Source organism: Hypanus sabinus, chromosome 10, assembly GCF_030144855.1.
Source record: "Hypanus sabinus isolate sHypSab1 chromosome 10, sHypSab1.hap1, whole genome shotgun sequence".
Taxonomy (NCBI): Eukaryota; Metazoa; Chordata; class Chondrichthyes; order Myliobatiformes; family Dasyatidae; genus Hypanus; species Hypanus sabinus.
In genome coordinates this window covers 117528157-117555622 of record NC_082715.1, presented here as the reverse complement: position 1 = coordinate 117555622, position 27466 = coordinate 117528157, and the positions used below count along the sequence as shown (strand labels likewise).

Here is a 27466-nt window from a genome sequence, read left to right as displayed (position 1 = left end):
CATCTCAAGATCAGGTTGACTCACACCTGCCAATGCAGTCGTATTCAGTAGGGAAGGATCGATGCTTAAGGGAGTGACCGGGAAGGATAATGTGTTTTTTTCCTCTCTGAACTCACAGAAGCATTTCCCAAACGATGTTTGCATTGCGATGATTGCAGAATGTAAATACTCCGAAATTATCATGTCGTGACCTTGTTTGAACTCTCTCAAATTGGGGAAGTGAGACAAAGTGCCTTTCTGTAAATCTCTGGCAAGCACTGTCAACTTGCGCTCGAATGCCAAGACATCCTCCAACATGTGCAGGGCTGTGCGTCCTTTCCCCTGAAGAGCTGTGTTCAGCGTGTTCAGGTGCGCTGTCATGTCTACCATGAAGTGTAGCTTTTCCAGCCACTCTGGCTGTTCCAGCTCAGGAAAGTTGAGCCCTTTGCTGCCCAGGAAAGTTTTCACTTCTTCCAGACACGCGACAAAGCGTTTCAGCACCTCCCCTTTGGACAGCCACCGGACTTTGTTGTGCAGCAGGAGATCAGAATATGCGCTTTCCATCTCGTCCAGTAACAAACGGAATTGACGGTGATTTAAACTTTTTGCCATTATTTTATTGACAATCTGAATGACAACATCCATTACTTCTGTGCATTCCGGAGGAAATGTTTGAGCGCACAGTGCCTCTTGGTGCAAGATGCAGTGAAAAGTCAGCAGCTTTCTGTCCAGCGACTTCTGCAGTAAAGCCACAAATCCCTTGTGCGTTCCCGTCATATTCGGAGCCCCATCAGTAGCTACTGACACCAGATGGGTGGTCTTTATTCCTTTGGCTCTTAAACAATTCAAGACAGCCTCACAGATGTCCTCCCCCCGTGTTTGGTCTTTTAGAGGTATCAACTCAATCAGTTCTTCCTGTGGCCCGGCAGAGTTTACATACCGGCAGAACAACGCTATTTGTTCAATATCGCCTTTGTCTTTAGACTCGTCACAGGCAATCGAGTAGGCCACAGCTGAATTGATGTCTTTAATTTGCTGTCTTGTGATGTCTTCTGCCATTTTTATGGTTCTGTCTTTGACAGTCTTTGCAGAGAGGGGCATATCCCTGATTTTCTGCACAATTTCACTCTTGTTTTTAAAGTCCGTGAATAGATGTTCTGAAATCTTAATGAAAGATTCTTTTATATATTCACCATCTGTAAACTGCTTCCCGTGCCTGACTATTTCCTGAGCGGCAATATAACTGGCGTATGTCGTTGATTTTCCTGACTTCATCCATTTCTGGAAATGATTTTTGCTCAGATCAACCTTCCGCATCAGTTCCGAAACGGCTTTTTTTCTCTCATCTCCATCCGGATATTTTTGAGCAAAGGCTGCGTGTTTACTCTGGAAATGCCTTGCGACATTTGACTTTTTGTTGTTTGCTAGTTTCTCATTGCATATTAAGCATACCGGTAAACCAGTCTCGTCAACAGTGAAAGCAAATGAATCTGTCCACGTATCATTAAACGTTCTGTTTTCTTCAGTCACTTTTCTTTTTTTAGAATTCTCCATAGTTGGCTTACCTTGGATCGAAAAATTAAAGAAATCGCGCACTGGCGGGTGTCAGGTATTGGCAGTGGTGACGTATATTAATAGCGATAAAAACACGTTGCAGCGGTGTGTTCAGGCAGTCAGTAAACTGCAGTCGAATAACTTTATTCGAACTAAACAGCCTTGCTTCTAAGCCTCCCTTAACCCAGCCCCCATGGACGCAGATGCTGCAAAAGACACGTACTCACAAACCCCCGTAGGCAATCTCCCTTAGCCGGAATGCTGGCTAATTGAGAGCCGTTTCGGATGTGTCAGAAAATGTGTCGCCACACTTACATTGTACAAGATCACCATAATCTTCAAATTTAGAATTACATTTCAAAAGCTAACAAACTAACATAAAATACATTTTAATTAAATACTGACCAATTATTTCCCAAAGCCACAGGGAGCCGCAGCACAGAGGTGAAAGAGCCACAAATGGCTCGGGAGCCGCAGGTTGCCGACCCCCGTCCTAGGTGGTGTGTGGCTGCCTGAGTCTGTTTAGCTTTCCCCTGCCCAGGCTTAACCTCACCCTTTATGCTCCTGCACTTGTTAACTAAATGTCCCTTCTGCTACAAGCATGGCAGACAGTATCTTTGAATTTACAAACATTTACATAGTGTGTTCCTCCACACTGAAAACATTCCACCCATTTTGCCTGTTTACCAGTCTCCTGCCTGACTTGAAGCACTGCCGTCAACTGTGACCCCCCCCCCCATATCCTTTCTGTATATCATTGGCATTATTAGCAGCCATCTCCATGCCTTGGGCAATCCCTAGGGCTGTCTTGAAAGTCAATGGTAGGGTTTCCCCCAACAAGCGGCTTTGTACGGTGGCATTATTAATGCCGCATATTAATCTATCACGGAGCACGTCATCCTACATGGCTCCAAAATCGCAATGCTCCGATAGCTGCTGAAGCTCAGCCACAAAACTGCCCACAGACTGACCTGGCTTCCAGACATGGCTGTGAAACTTGAACCGTTGAACTATCACTGAAGGCTTCGTATTGTGGTGAGTCCCCACGAGCTTAACCAGTTCGTCATATGGAATTTCTCCAGGTTTCCGCGGTGTAGCTAAGTTCCATATCAGCTTGTACGTCTTTGCCCCCACACACACTCAGGAGAATAGAATGCTTCTTAGCCTCCTCAGTAATTCCATTCGCACAGGAAAAAGTGACCCAACCTTTCCTTGTACTCCGGCCACTCCTCAATTTGCTCATCAAACACACCGACCGTTCCGAACGCAGCCATTGAACACGAGGCTCCTCACCCGCTCACAGCTCCTGATCGAAAACAAGGCCAACATGTCCACAAAACCAGTTTACCTCATCGTCAAAAATATGTGGTAACTTCTACTTTACAAAAAGACCACTCGACAACTTGACGGCCAGAGAGCATCTTTATCTGGGACAGCAAATGATATTTACAATACAGAGGCTTCCTGGTACCTCGTGCGGCATGGGTGAAGGAACTATATACAATGCATACTGGGAGTAAAAAGAGCTGAAGTAAAGACCCCACCAACCCCGGATCCTGCCTCTTGCTTCCACAGCTTCCCGATTAGTATTAACTTACTTTTAATAATACTCACTTTACAACAATCGCCATCTAAATGTGCAATTATAGTAATTTATAATAAATACAACAGTTAATGTAACATAGAAATATTCTCAAATCATCATGAGTTAATCAGTCTGATGGCCTGGTGGAAGAAGTTGTCCTGGAGCCTATTGGTCCTGGCTTTAATGCTACGGTACTGTTTCCTGAATGGTAGCAGCTGGAATAGATTGTGGTTTGGGTGACTCAGGTCACCAATGATCCTTTGGGCCCTTTTTTTACACCTGTCTTTGTAACTGTCCTGAATCATGGGAAGTTCACGCTACAGATGCGTTGGTCTGGAGGTACAGTTCCCATACTAAGAAGTGATGCTGCCAGTTGGGATGCTCTCAATTGTGCCCCTGGAGAATGTTCTTAGGATTTGGGGGCCCATACCAAACCTCCTTAATCGTCTGAGGTGAAATAGGTACTGTTGTGCCTGTTTCATCATACGGCTGGTGTGTAGAGACTATGTGAGGTCCTTAACATCCTTAACAATCGACTCCAATATTTTCCAAACCACTGAGGTCAGACTAACTAGTTTCCTTTCTTCTGTCTGTCTCCACTCTTGAATAGTGGATTGACATTTGCATTTTTCCAGTCCTCCAGAACCATTATGGTATCTAGTGGTTCTTGAAAGATCATTTCTAATGCCTCCATAGTCATTTCAGTTACCTCTTTCAGAAACTTGGGATGTAGTTCATCTGGTTGAAGTGACTTATCTACCTTCAGACCTTCTCTCGAGTAATAGCAACTGCACTCACTTCTGCCCCTAACTCTCTCTTGAACTTCTGGCATACTGCTAGTGTTTTCCACAGTGAAGACTGGTGCAAAATACTTACTCAGTTTACTTACCATTTCTTTGGCTCCCATTACTACCTCTCTAGCATCAATTTCCAGTGGTCCAATGTATACTCTTACTCTTCTACTCTTTGTATATCCTCTTTGATATTGTTGGCTAGCCTACCATCATATTTTGTTTTCTTTGCCCCTCTCCTTGTTTTTTTTAGTTGACTTTAGGTATTTAAAAACTTCCTAATCCTCTAGCTTCCCACTTATTTTTGCTTTTATTATGCCCTCTCTTTTGCTTTTCCATTGGCTTTGATTTCCCTTGTGAGCCGCACTTTAATTATCCTGCCTTTAGAATACTACTACTACTACTTTGGGACATATGTATCCTGCACTACTAAATTGCTGCCAGAAACTCCAGCCATTGCAACTCTGTCATCATCCCTGCCAGTGTCCTCTTCCAATCAACTTTCCCTAGCTCCTCTCTCATGCGTCTGTAGTTCCCTTTATTCTACTGTAACATTGATACATCTGACTTTAGCATCTCTCTCTCAAATTGTAGGGTGAATTCTATCACATTTTGATCACTGTCTCCTAAAGGTTCCTTTACTTTAAGCTCAATCCTCCAGTGGGCTTAGTTATAAACTGCTCTAAAAAGCTATCTTGTAGGCATTTTCCTCTTGAGATCCAGCACCAACCTGAGTTTCCCAATCTAACTGCATATTGAAATCCCCCATAACCATCGTAACATTGCCCTTTTGACATACCTTTTCTATCTCCTGTTGTAACTTGTCGCCCACATCCTGCCTGCTGTTCAGAAGCTTGTCTTTAATTCCCATAAGGATCTTTTTACCCTTGCAGTTTCTTACTTCTACCCACAAGCATTCAACATTTTTGAATCTTTTTGTCATCTCTTTCTAAGGATTTGATTTCATTTTTTTTTAGCAACAGAGCCATGCCAACCCCTCTGCTTACCTGCCTGTCCTTTCAATGCAATGTGTATCCTTTGTTAAACTCCCAACTATAATCTTCTTTCAGCCACAACTGATGTCCACAACAATACACCTGCCAATCTCTAACTGTGCAACAAGTTAATCTACTTTATTCTGTATTCTGTGTGCATTCAAATTTAACACCTTCAGTCCTGTATCCATCATCCTTTTCAATTTTGTTCCCCTTTTACACTACAGCTCATCCCACTGACTGCAATTTTCCCTTAAAATCTGCTGTCTTTCTTGACAGTCTCACTGCACACTGTCTCTGCTTATAAACCAACAGCCCTATAACTCCAGTTCCCAAACCCCTGCCAAATTAGTTTAAACCCTCCCCAATAGTTTTAGCAAACTTTATCTATGGCTGAACTTGTTTATTATCACTGTCTCATGCCGACACTTTTCTTGCTGCAGCAGCAAAGATAAAAATTACTAAAATTGCAAATAGTGCAAAAGAAATATAGTGGTAGTGCTCATGGACTGTTCTGAAATCTGATTTAAGGGGAAGGAGCTGTTACTAAATTGAGAGTAGATATTCAGTTAGAACCATAGAACATTACAGCACAGAAACAGGCCATTTGGTCCTTGGCTGTGCCGACCCATTTTTCTGCCTAGTCACACTGACCTGCACCTGGCCCATATCCCTCCATACACCTCTCATCTATGTACCCGTCCAGGTTTTTCTTAAACATTAAAAGTGAGCCTGCATTTACCACTTCATCTGGTAGCTCATTCCACACTCCTACCACTCTCTGTGTGAAGAAGCCCCCCCCAATGTTCCCTTTAAACTTTTCCCCCTTCACCCTTAACCCATGTACTCTTTTTTTTTTCTCCCCTAGCCTCAGTGGAAAAAGCCTGCTTGCATTCACTCTATCTATACCTATCATAATTTTATATACCTCTATCAAGTCTCCCCTCATTCTTCTACGTTCCAGGGAATAGAGTCCTAACCTATTCAACCTTTCTCTGTAACTCAGGTCCTCAAGTCCTGGCAACATCCTTGCAAACCTTCTCTGCACTCTTTCAACCTTATTAATATCCTCCCTGTAATTCAGTGACCAAATTCCTGTTCCTGTACCTTCTCCCTAATGGTCATAGCAAAGGTATGTCCTGGATTGCGATGATCTTATCTGTGATGGAGCTGGCTGTGTCTGTAAATCTCTGCAACCTCCTTCAATCCTCTGCATTCGAGGCTCAACATCAGGCTGTGGTGCAACCACTCGGAATGTTCTCCACTGCATCTATAGAAATTTGCATGTCTTTGATATACTGAATATCTTCAAACTCAATGAAGTAGAGCTGCCTGCATGTTCCAGTCGATTGGGCTTAGGATAGGTCCTCTGAAATTTTGACATCCAAGATCCTGAAACTGCCTACCCTTCTACTGCTGATCTCTCAATGAAGATGGGCGTATGTTGTCCTGACTTTCCATCCCTGAAATCCACGATCAGTTTACTGATGTTGAGTGTGTGATTGTTGTTTAACTTATGGACACATTTTCAAGGACTCTTCATGCTATGTTCTATATTACTTATTTATTATATTGTTTTCATTTTGTATTTGTACAGTTTATTGTCTTTTGCACATTGTCCTGTTGGGTGTGGCCTTTGATACGTTTTGTGTATTTACTGTGAATGCCTAGAAGAAAATTAATCTCAGGGTTGTATATGATGACATGTATGCAATTTGATAATAAATTTACTTTGTACGCAACCAGCTGATCTATCTCACTGCTGTACATGACCTCTGAGATTTTATTGATAACAATGGTGTCTCTGGCAAATTTATAGATGCCACTTGATCTGTGCTTAGCCACAGTTGTGTAGAGAGTAGAGCAGTAGAACACCCTTAAGATGGAAGTGTGATTGTCAGCCAGGTGTTTTACCAATACGCGCTGTCTATGGTCTCCCTTGTTTTTTAAAAGTGACAGATGGGTGGTGAAGAAGGCATTTAGCACTCTTGATTTCATTGGTCAGAATACTGAATCTAGAAGTTTGGATATCAGATCACAAGTGTATAAGAGCAAGGTACCCAGCAGTTAGAGCAACATCAGAGGAGGTAAGGAATTGTCCACATTTGGTGTCAAAGCCCTACATCAGTACTGATGAAGGGTCTTCGCCCAAAACATTGACTGTTTATTAAATAGATGCTGCCTGACTTGTTTTCCTCAGCATTTTCTGTTGCTCAACATTTCCAGCATCTACGGATTTTTTTCTGTTTAAAGTTAAATAAAGCTGATTTTTTAAAATGACTTCCATTATTGTTTTTGGGATGCATTAGATGAACTACCACAATTCATAGGAAAAAAAATTGAACCTTCTAATTGCATATTCTTAATCTTTGCAAGCTAGCTAAGTGGTTCATCCAGTGTACCTCAAACGATAATAGAAACTACTCAAAATTAAAGCCTTCATTTGTGGTGGGGGCAAGGAATTGCAAATGAAATCGAATGAAGATTTATAAACCTACAAATTCAAAATGTATAGATTCCTTAATATGCTAAGTAATTCTTGTGAACAATTTCAAGATCAGAAATGTGGAATGTAAAGAGGGGAACATTACACAAGAATGAATACTTAAAGTGTGATCTCAGATCCTGTCAAGTATATGAAGCTTGGGAGGGTTTGGTTTTAATTTACAAACCAGAAAGTTGTGAAGAGTTATTTGAGCTGCCACAGTAAGCTGGTGTTAACATCCCATGTATGGTTAAATGATGGTGCTTGATTGTCCAGAGATGAATGCAGAGTGTATTATTTTTTTTCAAATTATGGCATCTTGTGATGTCTTTTATTAAGTCATCAATTGAATGTTTTATCTGAAGTGCAAGTGCATCCTTTTTTACAATAGTCATTGTACATATTTTAATCATGGACATGCTGATAAAAAGGGTTTTATTTGTAAAGTTATTTGAAAGCAATGAAGAGAAATTAAACATCTTTTATCTCCAAGCAGAGCATGAGGATGGGTACAGCTGGCTCCGTAGATGCCCGTATGGAGGTATTTCAAAGCAGCGCAGCTATTTTAATTAAGAAAAATAAAAATCTCACTCTGACTTAACTAGAATACTTGCATTATTCTTAACTCCTCCAATAGAAGGCTATCTCTGGCTTGCTGTTTGCTTTGTTGTCTTAAATCCCTTACTATATTGATTGGTAATTTATGGGGTTTAAATTTTAGTGATTTGTCCTGTATTTCCATTTTTGTATGCTCTCCAGTGCTGAACCACGAGTATATGTTTAACCCCTTCCGTAAGAAATTGTACAATTAAGTTCTTGTTTCACATTCACAGCTGCAGCCAGTGTTTCCTTTCAATGTGCTGGCTGAAGCAAAAAACCCAGTTGTTAACTTTTAAACAGCCTGTAATAAAATTACATAAGTGAATATAAGGCAAAAGCTATATAAACATGATATTAAAGGTGCTTAATACTTTTCCTGTAATAGTCCCTTAATCTAGGTTATGTCCTTCCATAACTTCTACAGTTTCAAGATACCCTGCAAACCCATTCCCATTTTGTGAAACCAGAAGCTCTGCAATTCTAATGACAAACTACCATTGTACAAGACTAAGGATTGTTCTCATTAAAGAAATAGTTATTCAGATGTTCAAATAAATACACATTCTGATTGTGTTACTGGATTTTTTTTACCTTGAGAGGTGGTGAGGAAGTAGGGCTATGATGGATAGTGCATGCCTTTTTTTGCATATGGGTAAATTGATTTAGTTCCAGTAGCTTTTGCTCCTTTTGACCTTGTGATACCTCTTGTCCCAAAAGCAAACGCTAGTAGCTGCTTCAATGATGTTTGTGCTAGTAAATTAAATTTCTCTCAGTGCGTTTATGACATTGAGCAAATCACACAATGAAAAATTGTGAAATTCGTTTTATTGGATTTGGGATTGAGCATTTCTGTTTGGAAACTGCTCTCCCATAATCATTTAGGACAACAGTTCATTGTTCTTGAGGGTAACCAGAAATGGATAATACAACTCTGCCTTGCTACTTCTACCACATCCTAAACAAACATAGAAATAGTTTTGTCTAATTTATAGTTTTGTTGCTATAATATTTTGCATTAACCTTTTTCACAGTTTGAAACCTGATGCTTACACATTCATGAAGCGATTTGATTTGCTTGATCTCCATGCTACTAATATATTTGTTTTTAATTTTATTACGTTTTTGTATAAAATGCTTGAAGAGTACAAAGGAATTCTAAAGAAGGAATCTTTTTTCCATTAGTGATTTTTGACTCTGGTGATAAACAACTGTTTCTAATCTGTTTTGTTGGGTTTTATTGTCTTTGCTTAAGGCTGACTATTTAGGCCAGTGTAAAATGCATTATTGATGTTGAACGGAATTATTGCAACACTCACAATTGACGATAATGATGTTGTGATTTCAAAAGTTTTACTTAAGCAATGTAACTATTTTTTAATTCAGTAAAAAATTAAATTTTTCATCACCTGTCCTTTCTCAGAAATTGTAATTGTACATTGCTTTCCTGTGTGCACTGTAATTTAAGCAGTTTAAGTTACTGATGGTTTGATTAAATTAAACATAGAGCCACACAAGTATAGGCCCTTCGGTGTACAGTGTTCTGCTGAATTAAATAAATTAGTAATCAAATACCTGCAACTAATCCCTTCTGCTTACATAGTGTCCATGTGCTTCCATTTCCTACACAGCCAAGTATCTAAGAGTCTAGAATCCCACCCTGCCCCCCCCCAATTCACCACCACCATTATTCCAGGCACCCACTGCTCTAAGAAAGCTTGTCTCTTCTTCCAGCCAGAATAAGTCCCATCAGCTGCTTCCCTGTCTTCTATAGGTGGCATGATAGCATAGCTCTCCTAGCTCGGCCTGCACGACACTAAGCCTTCAGAACTAATGGACCACATGCTAGCTCTCCTGGACAATCACCATCTTTTTATATATTTTTTTTAAAGAACTCTTTTTATACAGCAAATGCCTGAACAAGTTTGCATAGCCCTCACGAATACATCTGTGAATGACTATAGGGAGCTTGTTAAAATGGCTGATAGTCTGTACTGTGCCATGCAGAGGTGCATTGTTCCTCTTAGAGGCTGCCAATGCCAGCAGGGTTCTGATTTGTGGGATACAAAGTGCAATGTTTTGCTTCAGTGGATAACACTACACATGGGACTTTCTCTTAGCTAAAGTTGCTAGACCTCTGTTTGGTGCAGAATTTCTGTACAGCAAAGGATTGTTGGTGGATCTTGGGAACTGCTGGCTTGTGGACGCAAAGGACTTTGGGTTATTACCCTGAACCACCAGTAAATTCCCCACAATAACTGTCTAGTGTATGCACCAGCATGTGAATTCTCTCACCTGCTGGGTGAATTCTGAAATGTCAGCAAACCCTCACTTTCCACTAGTTACAAAGCATGAGCTCAAGCACCATATTTCCACAGCTGGCTTGTCAGTCCACACTCGTTCACATAGGCTAGACTCAAAAGCTGGCTAGCACGAAGACTGAGTTTGCTGATGTGGAAATACTTGGCATTGTACGCAGATAAAATTGTCCTTGGGTTTCCTCCCTTCATGTGGTCCAATGTTGATTACCGTGTTAACTACTGTGTTAATGAGGTCAGCACCCTTGGTTGTTAGCTGGTCTCATATAGTCAAAACTTTCCAGCAGGTTTAGCCAGAAAAATAATTTTTCTAATGTGGATTTAGTCGGGGGCTACCATCAGGCACCTGTGCACGCTGAGGATGTACCCAAAACTGCTGTTATGACCCTATTTGAGTTTCTGCACATGCTGTTTGGCCTGAAAAATGCAGCAGATTTTCCAGCGACGAATAGACTCTGTGTTAAACATAATAAAATAAGTAATTGGCCATCCAGCCCAACGAGCCTGCCCACCATTCAATAAAATCATGGCTGATCTGTCCGTAAACTCGGCTCCATCTATCTGCCTTTTCCCCATAACCCTTAATTCCCCTACTATGTAAAAATCTAACTGTATCTAAAGATATTTAGTGAAGAAGCCTCAGCTGCTTCCCTGGGCAGAGAATTCCACAGATTCACCACTCTCTGGGGAAAAACAGTTTCTCCTCATCTCCAACCTAAATCTTCTCCCCTGAATCTTGAGGCAGCCTCCTAGTTCTAGTCTCACCTACCAATGGGAACAACTTTCCTCCTTCTAACCTATCTATCCCTTTCAAAATTTAGTATGTTTCTGTAAGATCCCCTCTCATTCTTCTGAATTCCAGAGAGTATAGTCCCAGGCAACTCAATCTCTCCTTATAGGTTAACCCCTTCATCTCTGGAATCAACCTGGTGAACCTCCTCTGCACTGCCTCCAAAGCCAGTATATCCTTCCTCAAGTCTGGAGACTAGAACTGCACACAGTACTCCAAGTGCGGCCTCACCAGTACCCTGTATAGTTGCAGCATGACCTCCCTGCTCTTGAATTCAATCCCTCTAGCAATGAAGGCCAACATTCCATTTGCTTTCTTAATAACCTGTTGTACCTGCAAGCTAACTTTTTGTGATTCATGCACAAGCACTTAGATTTAAAAGACTTTGATTTTCTTTTTGTTTACCCGGACAACATACTGGTCGCCAACACATCAAAAACCAAACACTTGCCCCATCTCTGCTCGCTTCAAGTGCTTAAGCCAACATGGGCTGATTATTAATACCATTAAATGCCAATTTGGGTTGTCTACTATTGATGCTCATGGCCACTGAATTGCCACAGAAGGTGCAACAACTCTGCCATCAAAAGTCGCCACTATTATGGACTTTCCACAGCTCCGCATTACCAAAGCACTGCAAGAGTTCTTAGATGGATTTCTATCACAGTTTCACTCTGTAAGGTGCAGAACCTGTGCTCTTTTTGTATAGTGTCCTTAAAAGCAGTGCCCCTAATCGCATATTTGAGTGGTCAGCAGATGTGACCAGAGCATTTGACAACGCTGGCGAACACTCACCCAACGAATCTATAACCATTATTACTGACACCTCAGGCTATGCTGTGGATATTGTGCATGAACAATTGGTTGGAGAAATGTGGCAGCTGCTCGCCGCCTTCAACCTGCAGCTCTGACCCCACCCACCCCTCCGGCTCCCCCAGCATATTGGACCACGAGCTTCTCAGTCTCTATCTGATTGTCCATCTACTGGAGGGTCAGCATTTCACTGCATCTGTTGACCATAAACTCCTCGTGATGGCCAAAGCGCAAGACCCTCTGCTTGGCAGCAATGCTACTTAGTCTTCATTTTGGAATTCATGATTGACATAGAACTCATCAAAGGGAACAGTAATGCTGTGGCTCATTGCCTCTCGTGGCCCGCCTTCAATGCCATGTACATTGGGTTGACAATGCTGGAATTGCAGCTGACCATGCTACTGACCCAGAGACCCAGGCTTACAAGACAGAAGTCATGAGCCTACAGTTTTTTGATGTTAAGGGACTGAGGACTTTCTGTCTTGTGTGATGTCTCAGCCTCACTGCATAGTGCTTGCAAAGTGGAGGCATACTGTTTTTGACACAATTCACAGCCTGCGCATCCAGGTGGGATGGCTTCACAGAAACTGGTTGCTTTAAAGTTTGTGTGGCACAGCCTTAGAATGTGCAAGACTGGAGTACAGCCTGTATTGTGTGTCAGTGGGCAAAAATTAACCATCACATTCAGGCACTGTCAGCACCTTTCAATGTCTCTGAGCGATAGTTTTACCACGTCAGTGTGGATTTGGTGCATGGTGGGCGCACCACAAGGTGGCCACAGGTTGACAACTTTGATTGCTTGGTTTGGCACATCATCTGTTATTTTTTTCTGATTGCAGTCCCCAATTCAAGTCAGACCTCTCTAACATAGGTGTTATATTGCCTCACACTATGGCGCATCACCCATGGTCCAGTAGCCTGTGTAAGTGGTTTCACCGCTCCTTAGAGTCTTTGAAGGCCTCCCTGATGGACGTGTTAGCATAACCATCTCCCATGAGTCCCTCTGGGGCTCAGAATGGCTCCAAAAGAGGACCTGTAATCCTCTGCAGCTGAGTTGGTATATGGGCAGTGGCTACAGGTGCCAGATGATTCTTATTCCTGACACCACAACCACCTGGTCAGCATCTCGTCTATGTTAGGGAAGTCGAAGTTGCACATTACGATGACCCTATTGTTTTTATACCTTTTTCTTCATCTGCTTGCATGTCTGTTCCTCAATGTCCTAGTGGCTATTGGCGGGGATGGGGGGTGTCTGTAGCATAATCATTTCAGAGAGATTGCACCCAACTTATTTTTGAATTCTTCCCATAGGATCAATGGATGAGCCCTCCATTATGACCTCACAGAGTGCAGCTAGGATGTTGTCTGTGACTAATAGCACAATTTCCCTACCCTTATACTCATTTCTCTTTTTCTTCTAAAACATCACAACTCTGGACAGACTCCCCGTTGGTTAATGAGCGACCCATCCCTTTTTGTACAGGTATCCCTGTGCAAATTCCTCAGCCATACATTCATCTGTTTTGTCTTTCTATTCCTACCTTTATTAGCATGTGACATGAAGTAATCCAAATATTACTACATACAAAATCCTGCTTTTCAGTCTCTTTCCTAACTATTTATACTTGTCTTGCAGGAACTCTTTCCCCCTTTCTACCTATGCCATTGTGCCAATGTGCACCATGGCTTCTGGCTGCATGCCCTCCACTGAATATTCTCCAGCCATTTTGAGATATCCTTAACCCTAGCAGTCGGGAGGTGACAGAACAGCCTTGCATCTCTTTCACGGCCAGAGAATCTTCTTGTCTGTACCACTAACTAATGAATCTTCTATCATGACTACCTGACTTTACTCTTCCCTGTGTCTCAGAACTGGCCACAGAGGTAATTTCTCCTCTTTACCCCAATCCCCTCCACCCAACCAGCACTATCTAGGGAGAGAAATATCTATTATTTAACTTGGTTCAGACTTTTGCCATTGTTTAGGCTCTGTAAAGGCAATATCAGCTATCAATTCAAGCCTACCTTTCATCTTCCTAACATGGTTTGGATTTGGCAATTCATTAATTCAGAAGTGCCAATAAGAACTTGTATACTTTTACTATTTTTTGTATGAGTTACAAGCATTAAAAAAATGTTCAAAGTAAATTTTTTATCAAAGTACGTATGTCACCATATACAACCCTGAGATTCATTTTTTGCGGGCATTTCAATAAATCCATGGAATAATAACCAGTATCAAAGAAAGACTGCCCATCTTGATTGTTCAACCAGAGTGCAGAAGACAATAAACTGTGCAAATACAAAAAGGAGGAAATAACAAAAATAAGTAAGTAATAAATATCGAGAATGAGATGAAGGGTCCTGGAAAGGGAGTCCATAGGTTGATGGAACATTTCAATGATGGGGTGAGTGAAGTTGCCCCTTTGGTTCAAGAGCCTGATGGTTGAAGAATAATAAGGGTCCCTGAATCTGGTGGTGTGAGTCTTGAGACTTCTGTACCACTTTCCTGATACAGCAAGAAGAGAGCATGACCTGGCTGCGAGAACCCTGATAATGGATGCTGTTTTCCAGAGACAATACTTCATGTAGATCTGTTCAATGATGGGAAGGGCTTCACCCATGATAGACTGGAATGTATATGTTATTTTAACTTTATGGATTGATATGTAACTTTTTTCATGAGGTCATTATTGTGTTCCTGCATTCTAGCGTTATGGGGAATGTTCTGTTGTGAATATATGTACATGTGTAGAGCTTGTTGAGTACCATTCTATTAACCTAGTTGGCAACTGACATTGAACAATGAAAGGTTAGTGAAAGTGGCAGAGTGATTGCGAATTATTATCTTATTTACCCAAACAAACCAGTAAAAACAGAATTACTTGTAACTTTCATAGTTCCATATATGTCAAAATTAGCTGAAGGAATGGGTGAACTCTGACATCCAAAGCCAGCCAAGAGAATGAATGCAACTTGTCCAATCCTGCATATCTGCATGACAGTTTAACTTCAAATCTTGTGGACTCTTACAATAAATTTATAAGAGGCATCTCTTTTTCTAATCTAGTTTAAAATTAAAAGCTTACTTTAATTTGTGTTTATTAAGAAAACTCAATCGTTTAGTGTTATCTAATGCAACAGGCCTGCTTACTACAAGTAGATTTGTAGCCCCACAACTGTTTATATATTTAATACGTGGTAGTGTCACTTTTTTATTTACATGCGTGATATTTTCCTGTTTTTCATCCTTTTATTAAAGCCAAGATAAAACAATAATAAAAATTCAAATTTCTTTACATGATGCTTTCATTTAATGTGACCTTGTTAATAAATGGATTTACAAATTAAAGATGCAAGTTCAATTTTTTTGATTGTTTCATGTGGCTATATATTAGCAAGTATTTTATTTTAACTATTTTAGTAATTTCAGAGATTAAAATCGGCTAATTTAGATTGCAATGCAGGTTAATTCCAAACAATGTGAATAATTTTATTTGCTCTCATCAATTCACATCACATTCATGCTTTTTACAATTTTCTGTACTCTGCAACCCCCTGCATCACCCCTTCTCTTTCTTTCCCTACCAGCAACCCTGCCACCCAAGTCTCTATCCACAGGTGAATTATGGATGATTAGAGAAAGAATGGCTTCACCCATTAGTAGTTCGTGGATAGGAAGCAGAGATCTTAGAATTTTGAACAAATGTTCTGGGAATTTTTATAGTTGGGGGGGGGGATGATGATGGAGGTATGGTACACTTTTGTGGGGCAAAAAGTTCCAAGTTCTGACTACTGTCTGCAAGTATAATGGCAACTGAATTCATTCATACCATCCAAAGGGAATTGGCGAGGCACTGAGGGAATAATTTTCAGGACTGTGGAGTAATGGAACTGGTAAAGTTTCTGTATTCTAAACTAGGATTGATTCATTGGGCCATGCATTTGAATAAACCAAGTGTTGTCTTCCATCTGTGCACAACACTAATATAGTTCTAAACTGCTTGAAATTTAGAACTGCAATTAATTTATTTCTACACCCACAACTGTGTGGCTAGGCACAGCTCAAACAGCATCTATAATTTGCTGACAACACAATATAGTTGGCAGAATTTCAGATGGTGATGAGAGCACGTACAGGAATGAGATAGTAGGTGGTTGAATTATGTTGCAACAACAACTTTGCACTCGACATCAGTAAGGCCAATGAAGTGATTGTGGATTTCAGGAAGGGAAAGTCAGGAACATACACCAGTCCTCTTTAAAGGATCAACAGTGGAAAGGATGAGCAGTTTCAAGTTCTTGGGTGTCAACATCTTTGAAAATTTGTCCTGGCCCAACATATTGATGAAATTGCAAAGAAGGCACAACGGCGGCTATATTTGATTAGGGGTTTGAGGAGACTTAGTATGCCGGCAAAGACTTCCGCAAATTTCTACAGATGTATTGTGGTGAACATTCTAACGGTTGCATCAACATCTGGTATGAAGGAGCCACTGCACAGGATCAGCAAAAGCTGAAGAAAGTTGCATACTCAGCAAGCTCCATCATTGGCACAGGCCTCTCCATCATTGAAAATGTCTTCAGAAGGTGATTCCTCAAAAAGACAATGTCCCCCATCACCCAGGGCATGCCCTCTTCTCATTGCTACCATTAAGGAGGAGGTACAGAAGCCTGAAAACACACATTGAACGTTTTAGGAACAGCTTTTTCTCAATAGAAGATTAATTCGTATGCAGTACCTCACTTTGTTTCTTTTTTGCTTTCTTTTTCCACTATTTAATTTATTTTTATATATATATTGTAATTTATTGTATTATTACACATTGCTGCCATAAAACAACAAATTTCATGACCTATGCCAGCGATATTAAACCTGATTCTAATTCTGAATGTCTCTTCCAGGTTATGACTTTGCTGCTGTATTGGAATGGTTTGCAGAACGCGTTGACCGTATCATCCTGCTGTTTGATGCTCATAAGCTGGACATTTCTGATGAATTTTCTGAAGTTATAAAAGCACTGAAGAATCATGAGGACAAGATCCGTGTGGTGTTGAACAAGGCAGATCAGATTGAAACACAGCAACTAATGCGTGTCTATGGTGCTCTCATGTGGTCTCTGGGCAAAATTATCAACACTCCCGAAGTGATTCGGGTGTACATTGGCTCATTCTGGTCTCATCCTCTGCTGATTCCAGACAATCGCAAACTTTTTGAGGCAGAAGAACAAGATTTGTTTAAAGATATCCAGAGTCTTCCTCGAAATGCTGCTTTGCGAAAACTCAACGACCTAATCAAGAGGGCACGACTTGCAAAGGTTTGTGGATATATGTAGAATCACAAAGTAATTCTGCAAATAATCCAAAGCATTTATTTTCCTATCACAAATAAGAGAAAATCTGCAGATGTTGGAAATCCAAGTACCACACAAAATACTGGAAACACACACAAAAGTCCTGATGAAGGGTCTCTGCCCAAAACATCGACTATACACTTTGCCATTGACGTTGTCTGGCTTACTAAGTTCCTCCAGTATTTTGTGTGTGTTGCTTAAATATTTTCCTCTATGCTTATAATGCAATATTCAGGATTTCTTAAAATTTGAGTATTAGGCGCATCATAGGTTGTCATCGGTGCTCTTGTCATACACTGGTGTTGCTTAAGCTCTTGCTCTGTGTGGGAGATGATTCAGATATTTTACTCTTTGCTTTCTCCAGAGTTTATCCTCATTGTCCCCTACTTAATTGCCCTTTTTTCTAGATTGTAAGAGCTTTGACCTTCCTATACTTCTGCCAGGGAGTGTATTATACTATCCTTATCTTCAGCCGTCTTTTTTTAACTTTGCAATATTACCAATGGCCTTCTTTCACTGCCAATAGTAGAACCTGCCCTGATCCCCACTAATCAGCAAGAGCAGAATTGGATGTCCTCATCCAGGGTCATCATCCTGGGGTTGATACGAAAGGTCAAAACCCAAAGGTCAAACAGAAGTTGAGGCCCGTTGGCTAGAACCCTGTGTCTGAAAGTTGAAAGTCCACTGGGGAAGTTGAAGGCCCAGTCTCTGTGAATCCAGTCTTGGAACTGGAGGCCTGTGTGTATGCATGGTGGACAGGTAGGAAGGAGAAACAGGGCTTGCTTTAGTGGTGCTGTTTTATTGCATATTGTGTTATCTTTGATTCTGCCGAGCATTGTGGGCATGCTATGTTAGTGCCAGAATGTGTGATGACACTTGCACATCCTTGCATCACATTTATTGTTAACACAAATGACACATTTGAGAAATAAATCAATCTGAAATCTGACAATTTGCTTAGCAATTATTTGGCAATATACCCATGCTCATTTTGCAATGAGCTTCTGGGCTCCCTTTTGCAAGCCATTTCATTCCCTTCCTATTCCCACACTGTTCATACTCGGCCTTCTCTCTAGTGAGGATGAAGCCCCATGCAGGAATATCAGTACCTTGCATTCCACTTGAGTAGTCTATAACCCTGTGGCATGAATATTGAATTTTTCAGCTTTAGGTAAACCACAATCTCCTCCCCACCCCCCAAACTCCTGACCCTCCAACCTCCTATTTTTGTTCCCTTTCTCCTTCCTAGCTCCATCTCCCTATTTCATCTGCAAGTTTCTCCTTTCCATCTCACACCCACAATCTGGTTTCAGTGTCATTCATCTCTCTCCTCTAAAGGTTCCCATTCTCCTTTACATATCTGAATGCAGCTCAGGTAGTGCTTTATGTTCCTGCTTGTTTCCCTCCAGCAACTGTCTCCCAACTTTTCACTCGTCTCACTCCATTAGTTGTTTTTTCTCTCTGCCTGCATCTACCATTCACTTGTGACTTCCTTCCAACTCCACTCTTATTCACCTCCCCTATCTGGCACGACCTGCCTGTCATCTAGCACCATTTCCTCTGTTCATCAAGCATCTTGGAATCCTCTCTTGTCATACCCTTCTCTATGTGCTAGCTATCTTGGTCTCTCCACTCTGTCCTGACCCCAAACATTGCCAATTACTTTCCTTTCATGTATGCTACTTGAACCACTGACTTCCTTCAGCAGATTGTTTGTTGCTCCAGATTCCAGCATCTGTAGTTTCTTGTTCCTCACTTTTTTTCACTGTGTCATGTTCCTCCCTTTCTTTTCCACCCACTCGCATCAGGAAATCTCCAAATAATTCTCCTTTCCACAACTAATATCATGTGTATTCTTTATTTTCTGCAACAGGAGACGGTTTAGGAAAAGGATGTTCCTCCAGTACAATTTGTAGAACATTATTGGCAGAATATAGAAATAGTTCTTCTACAAACCAAATGTTATCATAAATCATAATTTAAACATTGTTTATTTAGAATATCTTCTGTCTTGTGTTTCATTTAATTAATAGCTACAATTCTTAACAATGCTACTTCAGGTTGCTAGCATGAAAGAAGCTTATCAAGTATTAATAATTAAAGTATCTTAAAGGCTTAAATAGATAATTTAACTTGAGTGGAAATTTAACATTAAAGACAAGTAAATATACATTAAAGACACATTTTGCATTATGACAAGTTTTGCACTGGTAGAAATTTATAAAATTGCATGAATAGTTTTGCTAGACTGTCTTTTTCCTGTTAAAATGTCATATCAGAGGGAAGAGTATTAAGGAGAAAGAGGGAAGTTTTTTTTATAGTGACAGATCCCTGGACATGCTTCCAGGGGTGATGGTGAAAGCTGACAGAATTATAGTATTTGAGGTATTTAGATAGGTACATGAACATGCGGGGAATGGAGAGATATAGCCCCAAGCTTGATGGATTTCATTTAATATTATGTCATCTTCAGCACAGATGTTGTGGGCTGAAGGTCCTGTTTCTGTGCTGTACTTTTTTTGATGTGGGAAATGTATCTGAAAGTGTTTCTTATAAGCTGAAGAAGTTGGAATGGAATTATACAAGTCCAGATTTCCTGACAACAAGAAACTGTCGCAAGGGCACCAAGTGACTATTACTTCTAGTTTCCAATTGCACCATTGTTTGTGGAGCATGGAAATGGTATACCTCATTGTTAAAATATAATTGCAAAGGAGAAACAAATTTTTGTTGTTTTTGAAATCCCAGCCTGTTGATATTCAAAGAATTTCTGTCCCACCTAATGCGGTTTTATGTGCACCTTCTCAGAACTCAGGCTATTTATTCAGTGAATGTGCACAAAAGGCATTTTACTAACGTCATTAGAACTATTTTTAAAATTTCATTTCTACAATGAGTAAGCTGCTGGCTGACAATTTTTAAGTTGCATTTGCAAGTTTGGAAGAACAACCTGACCTTTTGAATCCAAAATGATGAGCCTTTTACATAGGATTATCCGATAACCCCCAAATGTATTGACCTTTATGCTTACAGTGGATGAAAGAGATATTTTGAAGTAAAATAAATATTTTTTTAGAGATGTTATCAGGTGGTAAGGGGATTGTTACTTGTCATAGCTATACAGCACAAACAGGTCTTCTAGCCCAAAATCCATCCCTATCTAAGGCATTTCCATTTCTCTGTGTTTATCCCATAAATCTTTAAACTTTTCCCATTTACAACCCTGTCCAAATTGTCTCTTAAACATTGTAATTTGTACCTGCGTCTAACTCTTCTACTGAGAAATCATTTCATATATCCACCACACTCTGTGTGGAGAAGAAATTTCTCTCTGATCCCCTTTAAATCTTGCACTCTCATTTTGAATTTATACCCTTCCATGTGAAAACTACATAGACTTCCCTACCATGTGAAAAAGATTGAGACCACCAATCTTGTCCTGTTCGTAATTTTGTATGTCTATAATGTACACCCCCCCCCCCGACTTCTCACATTGCAAGGGGATTAAAAAAGCAGATTCTACTTATAGCTAAATTCCTTCAGTCCCAGTAATATTATTATGATTCTTTTCTGCAGTCTTTCCAGATTAATGGCATACTTCCAATAGCTAAATGAACAGAACTTCATACACCACAAGTGTAGTTTTGCCAACGTCTTCTGTAACATGACGCCTCAATTCCTGTACTCAATGCTCTGACTTATGAAGAAAGCATGACAAATGCTGCCTTCTATATTCTGTATCACGGTGTCAACGCACCTAAAGAACTACCAACTTGTATCTCCTCAGTTTCTCCTTGTGTAGGAGTGCGGTTGTTAGGATTCGGGAGGTATATTGTCTTGTTACAGATACAAAGTTTGGATCACAGGTCAAAAGTTAGCTTGTAAGTGTAGGGTTGATGGTCTTTCTGTAGATTCAGAAGCATTCCTCAGTCTACCTACTCTTGTGATACTGAAAGGTATCAGGTTGTAAATTTTGGGTTGAAGAATAATATCGATTGGCTAGTTAAGTTAGGTGGAACTAATTCAGATGGAATTGGATCCAAATAAGTTCTAAGCAATCAGTTCAGAAGTCTTGATAAGGATAAGACATAAACCATGAGTGATTATTGAAGGATATAAACAAATCTAAAGATCACTAACAATAGCACAAAGATAGATAAGGTAATGAGGAAGACATACAGGATGTTGGGTTTCATTAGCTGAAGCTCAATGATTCAAGATTCAAAAACTTTATTGTCATTCCAACCATACATCAGCTCTGCAGGGCAGAATGAGACAGCGTTTCCCAGGGGCAAGTGCAACCATAACATAACAAACGCAACAATAAATAGTAAAACACAACAGCAACATGTTGGTTAAAATCAAGTTAATAAGTGTCTAGTGCAAGTTAAAAGTGTCCAAAGCAGAGTCAGGTAGAGCAGCTATTTAGCAGTCTGACTGCCTGTGGGAGGAAGCTGTTTAGTAACCTTGTGGTTTTTGTTTTGATGCTCCTGTAACGTTTGCCTGAAGTATGGTGTCACATGTTTTGCACAACTGCAGCATATCTGACCTACTAAATGCCTAGATCTATGAAGGCAGGTATACTAAATGCCTTTCTCAAACTCTATCCAACAATGTTTCCACTTGCAGGAGCTACAGACTTGCACCCCAAAGGTCTCTCTGAGGTCCTTGCCTTGTCTGGATTATATTCCATCTGCCACTGCTATCCCCAACTTTTCATTCTATCTAATGTTATACTCTTCATAACAGCCTTTTCTGTCTGTGATGCCAATAATTTTACTGTTATCTGCAAACTTTTCTGACCCACTCCAGTCTCAACCAATATATTACAAACAACAGTCACCTCTTCTAAAAACAATCAGATTTTTGAGCTATAATCTTCCATACACAAAGTCATGCTAACTTCTCCGAATTAGTCATTTTCGAGTGAACGTAAATCCTATCCCAAGAATCTTCTCTAACAACTTTCTATTATTGATGTAAGGCTCACTGATCTAAAATTCCCAGAATTATCCCTACCAGCCTATTTGGAAAGCGGGGTCACCATATACTACCCTGAGATTAATTTTCTTATGGGCATTCACAATAAATGCAAAGAAACACAATAGAATCAGTGAAAAACTACATACAAAGACAGACAATCAACATGCAAAAGACAACATTGTGAAAATACAAAAGGAAAACAAGATAATAATAAAGTAATAAATAATATGGATAACATGAGATGTGGAGTCCTTGAAAGTGAATCCAAAGGTTGGGATAAGTGAAATTATCCACTTTCGTTCAGAAACATGATAAATGAGGGATAAGAACTGGTCCTGAACCTGGTGGAGTGGGACTTGAGGCATCTGTATCTCCTTCCTGATGACAGCAGGAAGAAGAGAACGTGGCTTTGGTGGTGCTCTATGCCTCCTAACTTGTGATTTCTCCTATATCCCCTATGAACCAAGTGCATCATTCAATGTCAATTTCCTTTACCTGGTATGTACTTCTTTTTCGCTAATTAAGACTACAGTATCTGTCATTAAGCAAGGTTTCCTAAACTTGCTATTTTTACTTCTGACCCTTGCAGCAATTCTTCATAAACTCATATAAACAGGATTGGTCAATTGAATTTGTCTGTGCTGACTGAGATGCATCTAGCAATCCCATCTGCTTACATTTGATCCATATTCCTCTAACTCTTTCCTACTTGTGTATCTACCCAATTGTCTTAAATGTTATTGTACTTCCTCAGTCACTTCCTCTAGCAACTCATTTTATAAATGCAACACCCCATGTGTGAAGAAGTGGTCCCTTATTAACTGTGTTCCTCTCACTTTAAACCAATGACTTCTCTAGTTTTGATTTTTCTTCCCCTGGTGGAGAAAGACTGCCTCCATGCTACCATATGCCCTTATGAACTTAAACGCTTCTATAAGGTTACCCCTCTCTCTCTGTTCCAATGAATAAAGTCCTAACCTGCTTAATCACATTTTTGTATCTCAGGCCCTGACTGCTATAACATCTTTGTACCGAAACTTATGCACAATACTCTAATAACCCTTACTATCTTATGCAATTACAACATAATATGCCATCTCTTGCACTGTCATTAATTCTCACCAGCTGCTTCTTGTCATCAAGCTAATTATGTATTAACGTAGCTAGTTCTCCCTGTATCGTGTGGTCTGGCCTTCCAGAGATGTGTATAGAAAGCATCCACTGCCCTGCTCTCATCAGTACCTTTATTTTAATAAACACTCTTAACAAGTACTGATTCTGATCCCTTACTTTTTCACTTTATAAATAAGTCACCCTTATCAGCTGTTACTTTCTCCCCCAGCAATTGATCCCGATCTACCTTTCCGAGGTCTTATTATGTACTTATCAAAATCGCCTTCCACCAGTTTAAGGCAGTAACTCAGGCTGAATATTTCCATGATTAGCCTGAAGCCCACAAATTATAGACTCTTTCAATTGATCATCATATCTCTTGTACATTTTCATTGCTAAAGATAAGGATAAGTACAGACCCTCTCTGCATACTGCTTCAAAAAGCCTTTTCAAATTCATTTTTGAGTTCAACCCTCTTCTAATCTTCTTACACTCAAGCAATCCCAGTCAATACTGGGAAAGTTAAAGTCCTCTATTGTTACAATTTAATTGCTCGTATACCCTTCTGTGATCTGTTTTACATGTCTGTTCTTTAAGTTCTTGCTGAATATTGGGGAGGCTTTACTATTATCCCATCAAGGTGGCCATCTCTCTTGTTCGTATATTCTACCCATTTAACCTCATTGGCCAATTTGTCAAGGATATCCTCCTTAAGTTCTTTCTGATGAGCAGTGCAAAACTCCTTTGCACCCCTCTCACTCCTTTTTATCCTGTTAGTTTAAATCCTCCTGAGTTTCATTAGCAAACATTCCTACAAGAATATTGGTCAGTGAGAAGAGAACATGGCCTGGGTGGTGGGGTCCTTGATGATGGACGCTATTTTCCTGCAAAAGCACTCCATGTAGATGGTGGTGGTGAGGGCTTTACCCGTGATGGACTGGGCTATATCCACTACTTTTTGTAGGATTTTCCATTCAAGGTTATTGGTGTTTTCATGCCATGCTATGATGCAACCAATCAGTACATTCTCCACCACACATCTATTGAAGCTTGTCAAAGCTTCAGATGCCATGCCGAATCTTTGCAAACTTCTAAGGAAGTAGAGGCACTGCCATGCGTTCTTTGTAATTGTGCTTATGTGCAGGACCGAGGATGGGTCTTATTAAATGATAACTCCAAGGAATTTAAAGTTGCTGACCCTCTACATCTCTGATCCCTTTGAGGACTTTCTCATCATGGATGATCATCCATAGTTGTGTTGAATGACAGAGGAGATACGAGGGTGAATGACCTATTGTTTTTATGTTGAAGTTATTAGTGTTTTGTTTTCAATGCTTTCTCCAGTAGATTCTTCCTGGTGCAATTCATTATGTGTAAATGCATTTCCTGTCATTAGATTCTAAAGCTGTTTTGCTCGTTTGTACTTGTCTCCTCATCCTGCAGTTATCATTCAAACTCTATTTGTGCTGAGTTACGCACTTTTATTCCACTAAGTGTGAGTATTCTCAACTGCCTCTTTGAGGTCAAATGAGGAAGGATTTTTTCTAATCTTGTAACTCTCATGAATCATTACAATTCTCTACCCCATAGAGCTGCAAAAATGTGATTCAAAACCAAAAGAGATTTGGTCAATTCATAGGTTAAGGAACAGGCAGGAAAGTGGAGCCGAGTCCAAGATGCAATCGATATGATCTTATTCAGTAGCAGAGCAGGCTTGAAGGACCAAATAGAATATGGAAAAATGTCTGTTATTGACAATGATGCCAAGTTAAACTAATCCCATTTGTCTGCACATGATCAAGATCCCTCTCTGTCTGTTCATGTGCCTACCTACAGTAAGGACTTCTTAAATGTCGCTGCCATATCTGTTTTCCGCACCTCTGGAGGTGCATTCCAGACACCTACCATTCTGTTAAGCTTGCTTTGCAAATCTCTTTTAAAAAATCTCATTTAAATCTCCCACACCCCCTCCCCTTAAGTGTATGCCATCTGGTTTTTGACATTTCCATTCCAACAAAAAGATTCAGATTATTTACTCATACTTTCATCAGATCACCCCAGAGAAGGCAACCCATGTTTTTCCAACTGCTTATAGCTAATACTCTCTAATTCAAGCAATATCCTGGTGAACCTCTTATGCACTCTCTCCTTAGCCAGGCTGACTATTCCTAATAAGCTCATTCTTTTACAGATGTGAGTAATTCCTTTCCTGAAGAATCTTCAGTAATGTTACTAGATCTCATATAATGCTAAGCAGTCTAAAATGTCCTGGTTTGTCCCTATTACCCTCAATGCTTCTGCTTCCTCTGGTGAAATTATAACACTGCATTTTAAATGTCTAGTCCAGTTCCACATGGAGGGCTTGGATATCTCCCCAGTGCCTCGATGGACAAATTTTGAACAAGATGCTTTCTGACCCAGAACGTTCAACAAGATAGCTTCAAAATAATTGATTTTATAATCCATCATAGGACTTCTGTGAGATCCATATATTTATACTTGATACTTTCCAATCAGTTCTTCATTAGTGTGCTAATATTATCCATGATAGGACTGCATTCTTTTTCATTGGCTACAAAGTTGTCATTGTTGGCAAGAAGGAATATATGATGCCCCATCAGGAAGAACAACAAACCTAATCAGTTGCCCTCTGATTAGTTCTCAGTTTCCCACCTAGCAGAACAAGTTTTCACACTTAGCAATTTCTTTTTTGGCTTTTCCCAAACCAAATGTGTAGTCATCAGCCCTTGCATTGGCCCCAGCTTTGCATGCCTTTTCATCAGCTATGTGGAACAGCCCATGTTCCAAGCCAAAACTGGTAATGTTTTCTGACTCTTTCGTCACCACAATGAAGGGGTGGTGAATCAGCATGCAGCAGGGAGATTGAAAACTTGGTTGAGTGGTGGAATAATAACAACCTCTCATTCAATGTCAGTAACACAAAGGAACCGATTGTAGACTTCAGGAGAAGGATATCAGAGGTCCATGAGCCAGTACTCGTCAGAGGATCAGTGGTGGAGAGGGTCAGTAACTTTAAATTCCTCTGTGACACTATCTCAGAGTCCTGGACCCATCATATAAAATATTGTTGTGGAGAAAACATGATAGTGCCTCTACTTCGTCAGGAGTCTGCGGACGTTTGGCACGTCATTGAAAACCTTGGCAAGCTTCTATAGATGTGTGCTGGAAAGTGTGCTGACTGGCTGCATTATGGCCTGGTATGGGAACACCAATGCCTTTAAGAGGAAAATCTTACAAAAGGTAGTGGATTTGGCCCAGTACAGGGTAAAATCCTCCAAACCATTGAGCACACGTACATGAAACATTGCTGTAGAAAAGCAACATCCATCATCCAAGATCCTACCGCCCAGGTAGTAGATCTCTTTTCTTGCTGCTGCCATCAGGTGGAAGGTACAGGTGCCTCAGGATTCACACCATCAGGTTCGAGAACAGTTACTGCCCCTCAACCATCAGGCTATTGAACAAAAGGGGAATGCTACACTCACTCAAGGACTCAGTGTTATGTTGTTATTTCATGCTTGTTAATTATTGCTATTTATATCTCCATTTGAAGTCTATGGACAGTTTACAGTTCCTGTTGTTTACAGTTTACAGTTACCGTTCTATAGATTTGCTAAGTATGCCCACAGAAAGAGATTCTCAGGGTTGTATGTGGTGACATGTATGTACTCTGGTCATAAATTTGATTTTGACTGCATTGATGCTCCTTCCGGCACCCATGCTGTGTTTGTCAATTTCATCAACTTTGCCTCCCACTTCCACCTTGCCCTGAAATTTGCTTGGTCCATCTCTTGATGCTTCACTCCCTATTCTCAATCTCTCTGTCTCCATCTCTGGAAACATACTATCCACTGACATCTATTACAAACCTACTGACTCTGACAGTTATCTTGATTATACTTTTTCCTACCATGTCATATGTACAAAAAAAATGTTATTCCCTTCCCAATTCCTCCATCCCTGCTGCATCTGTACTTCAGATGACATTTTCCATTCTAGAACATCCAAGATGTCCTCTTTTTTACCCACAAAGAATGGGGTTTCCTTCCACTACTATTAATGCTGCCCTCACCCACATCTCCTCCATT

The 27466-nt window shown here is 40.3% G+C and overlaps 1 protein-coding gene across 3 annotated transcripts in view; it reads left to right on the top strand.

Moving 5' to 3' along the window:
• LOC132401026 (EH domain-containing protein 3) overlaps window positions 1–27466 on the top strand; it is an 82288-nt gene that overhangs the window by 40532 nt on the left and 14290 nt on the right. The window contains exons 4-5 of one of the 3 annotated variants that reach the window (XM_059982761.1): window positions 7886–7930; window positions 16813–17225. In XM_059982761.1, coding sequence (XP_059838744.1) covers window positions 7886–7930; window positions 16813–17225 — 458 coding nt within the window. Of the gene's footprint in view, window positions 1–7882; window positions 7931–16812; window positions 17226–27466 lie in introns of all 3 variants that reach the window. The other 2 variants (XM_059982760.1, XM_059982762.1) reach the window with 2 other exon arrangements.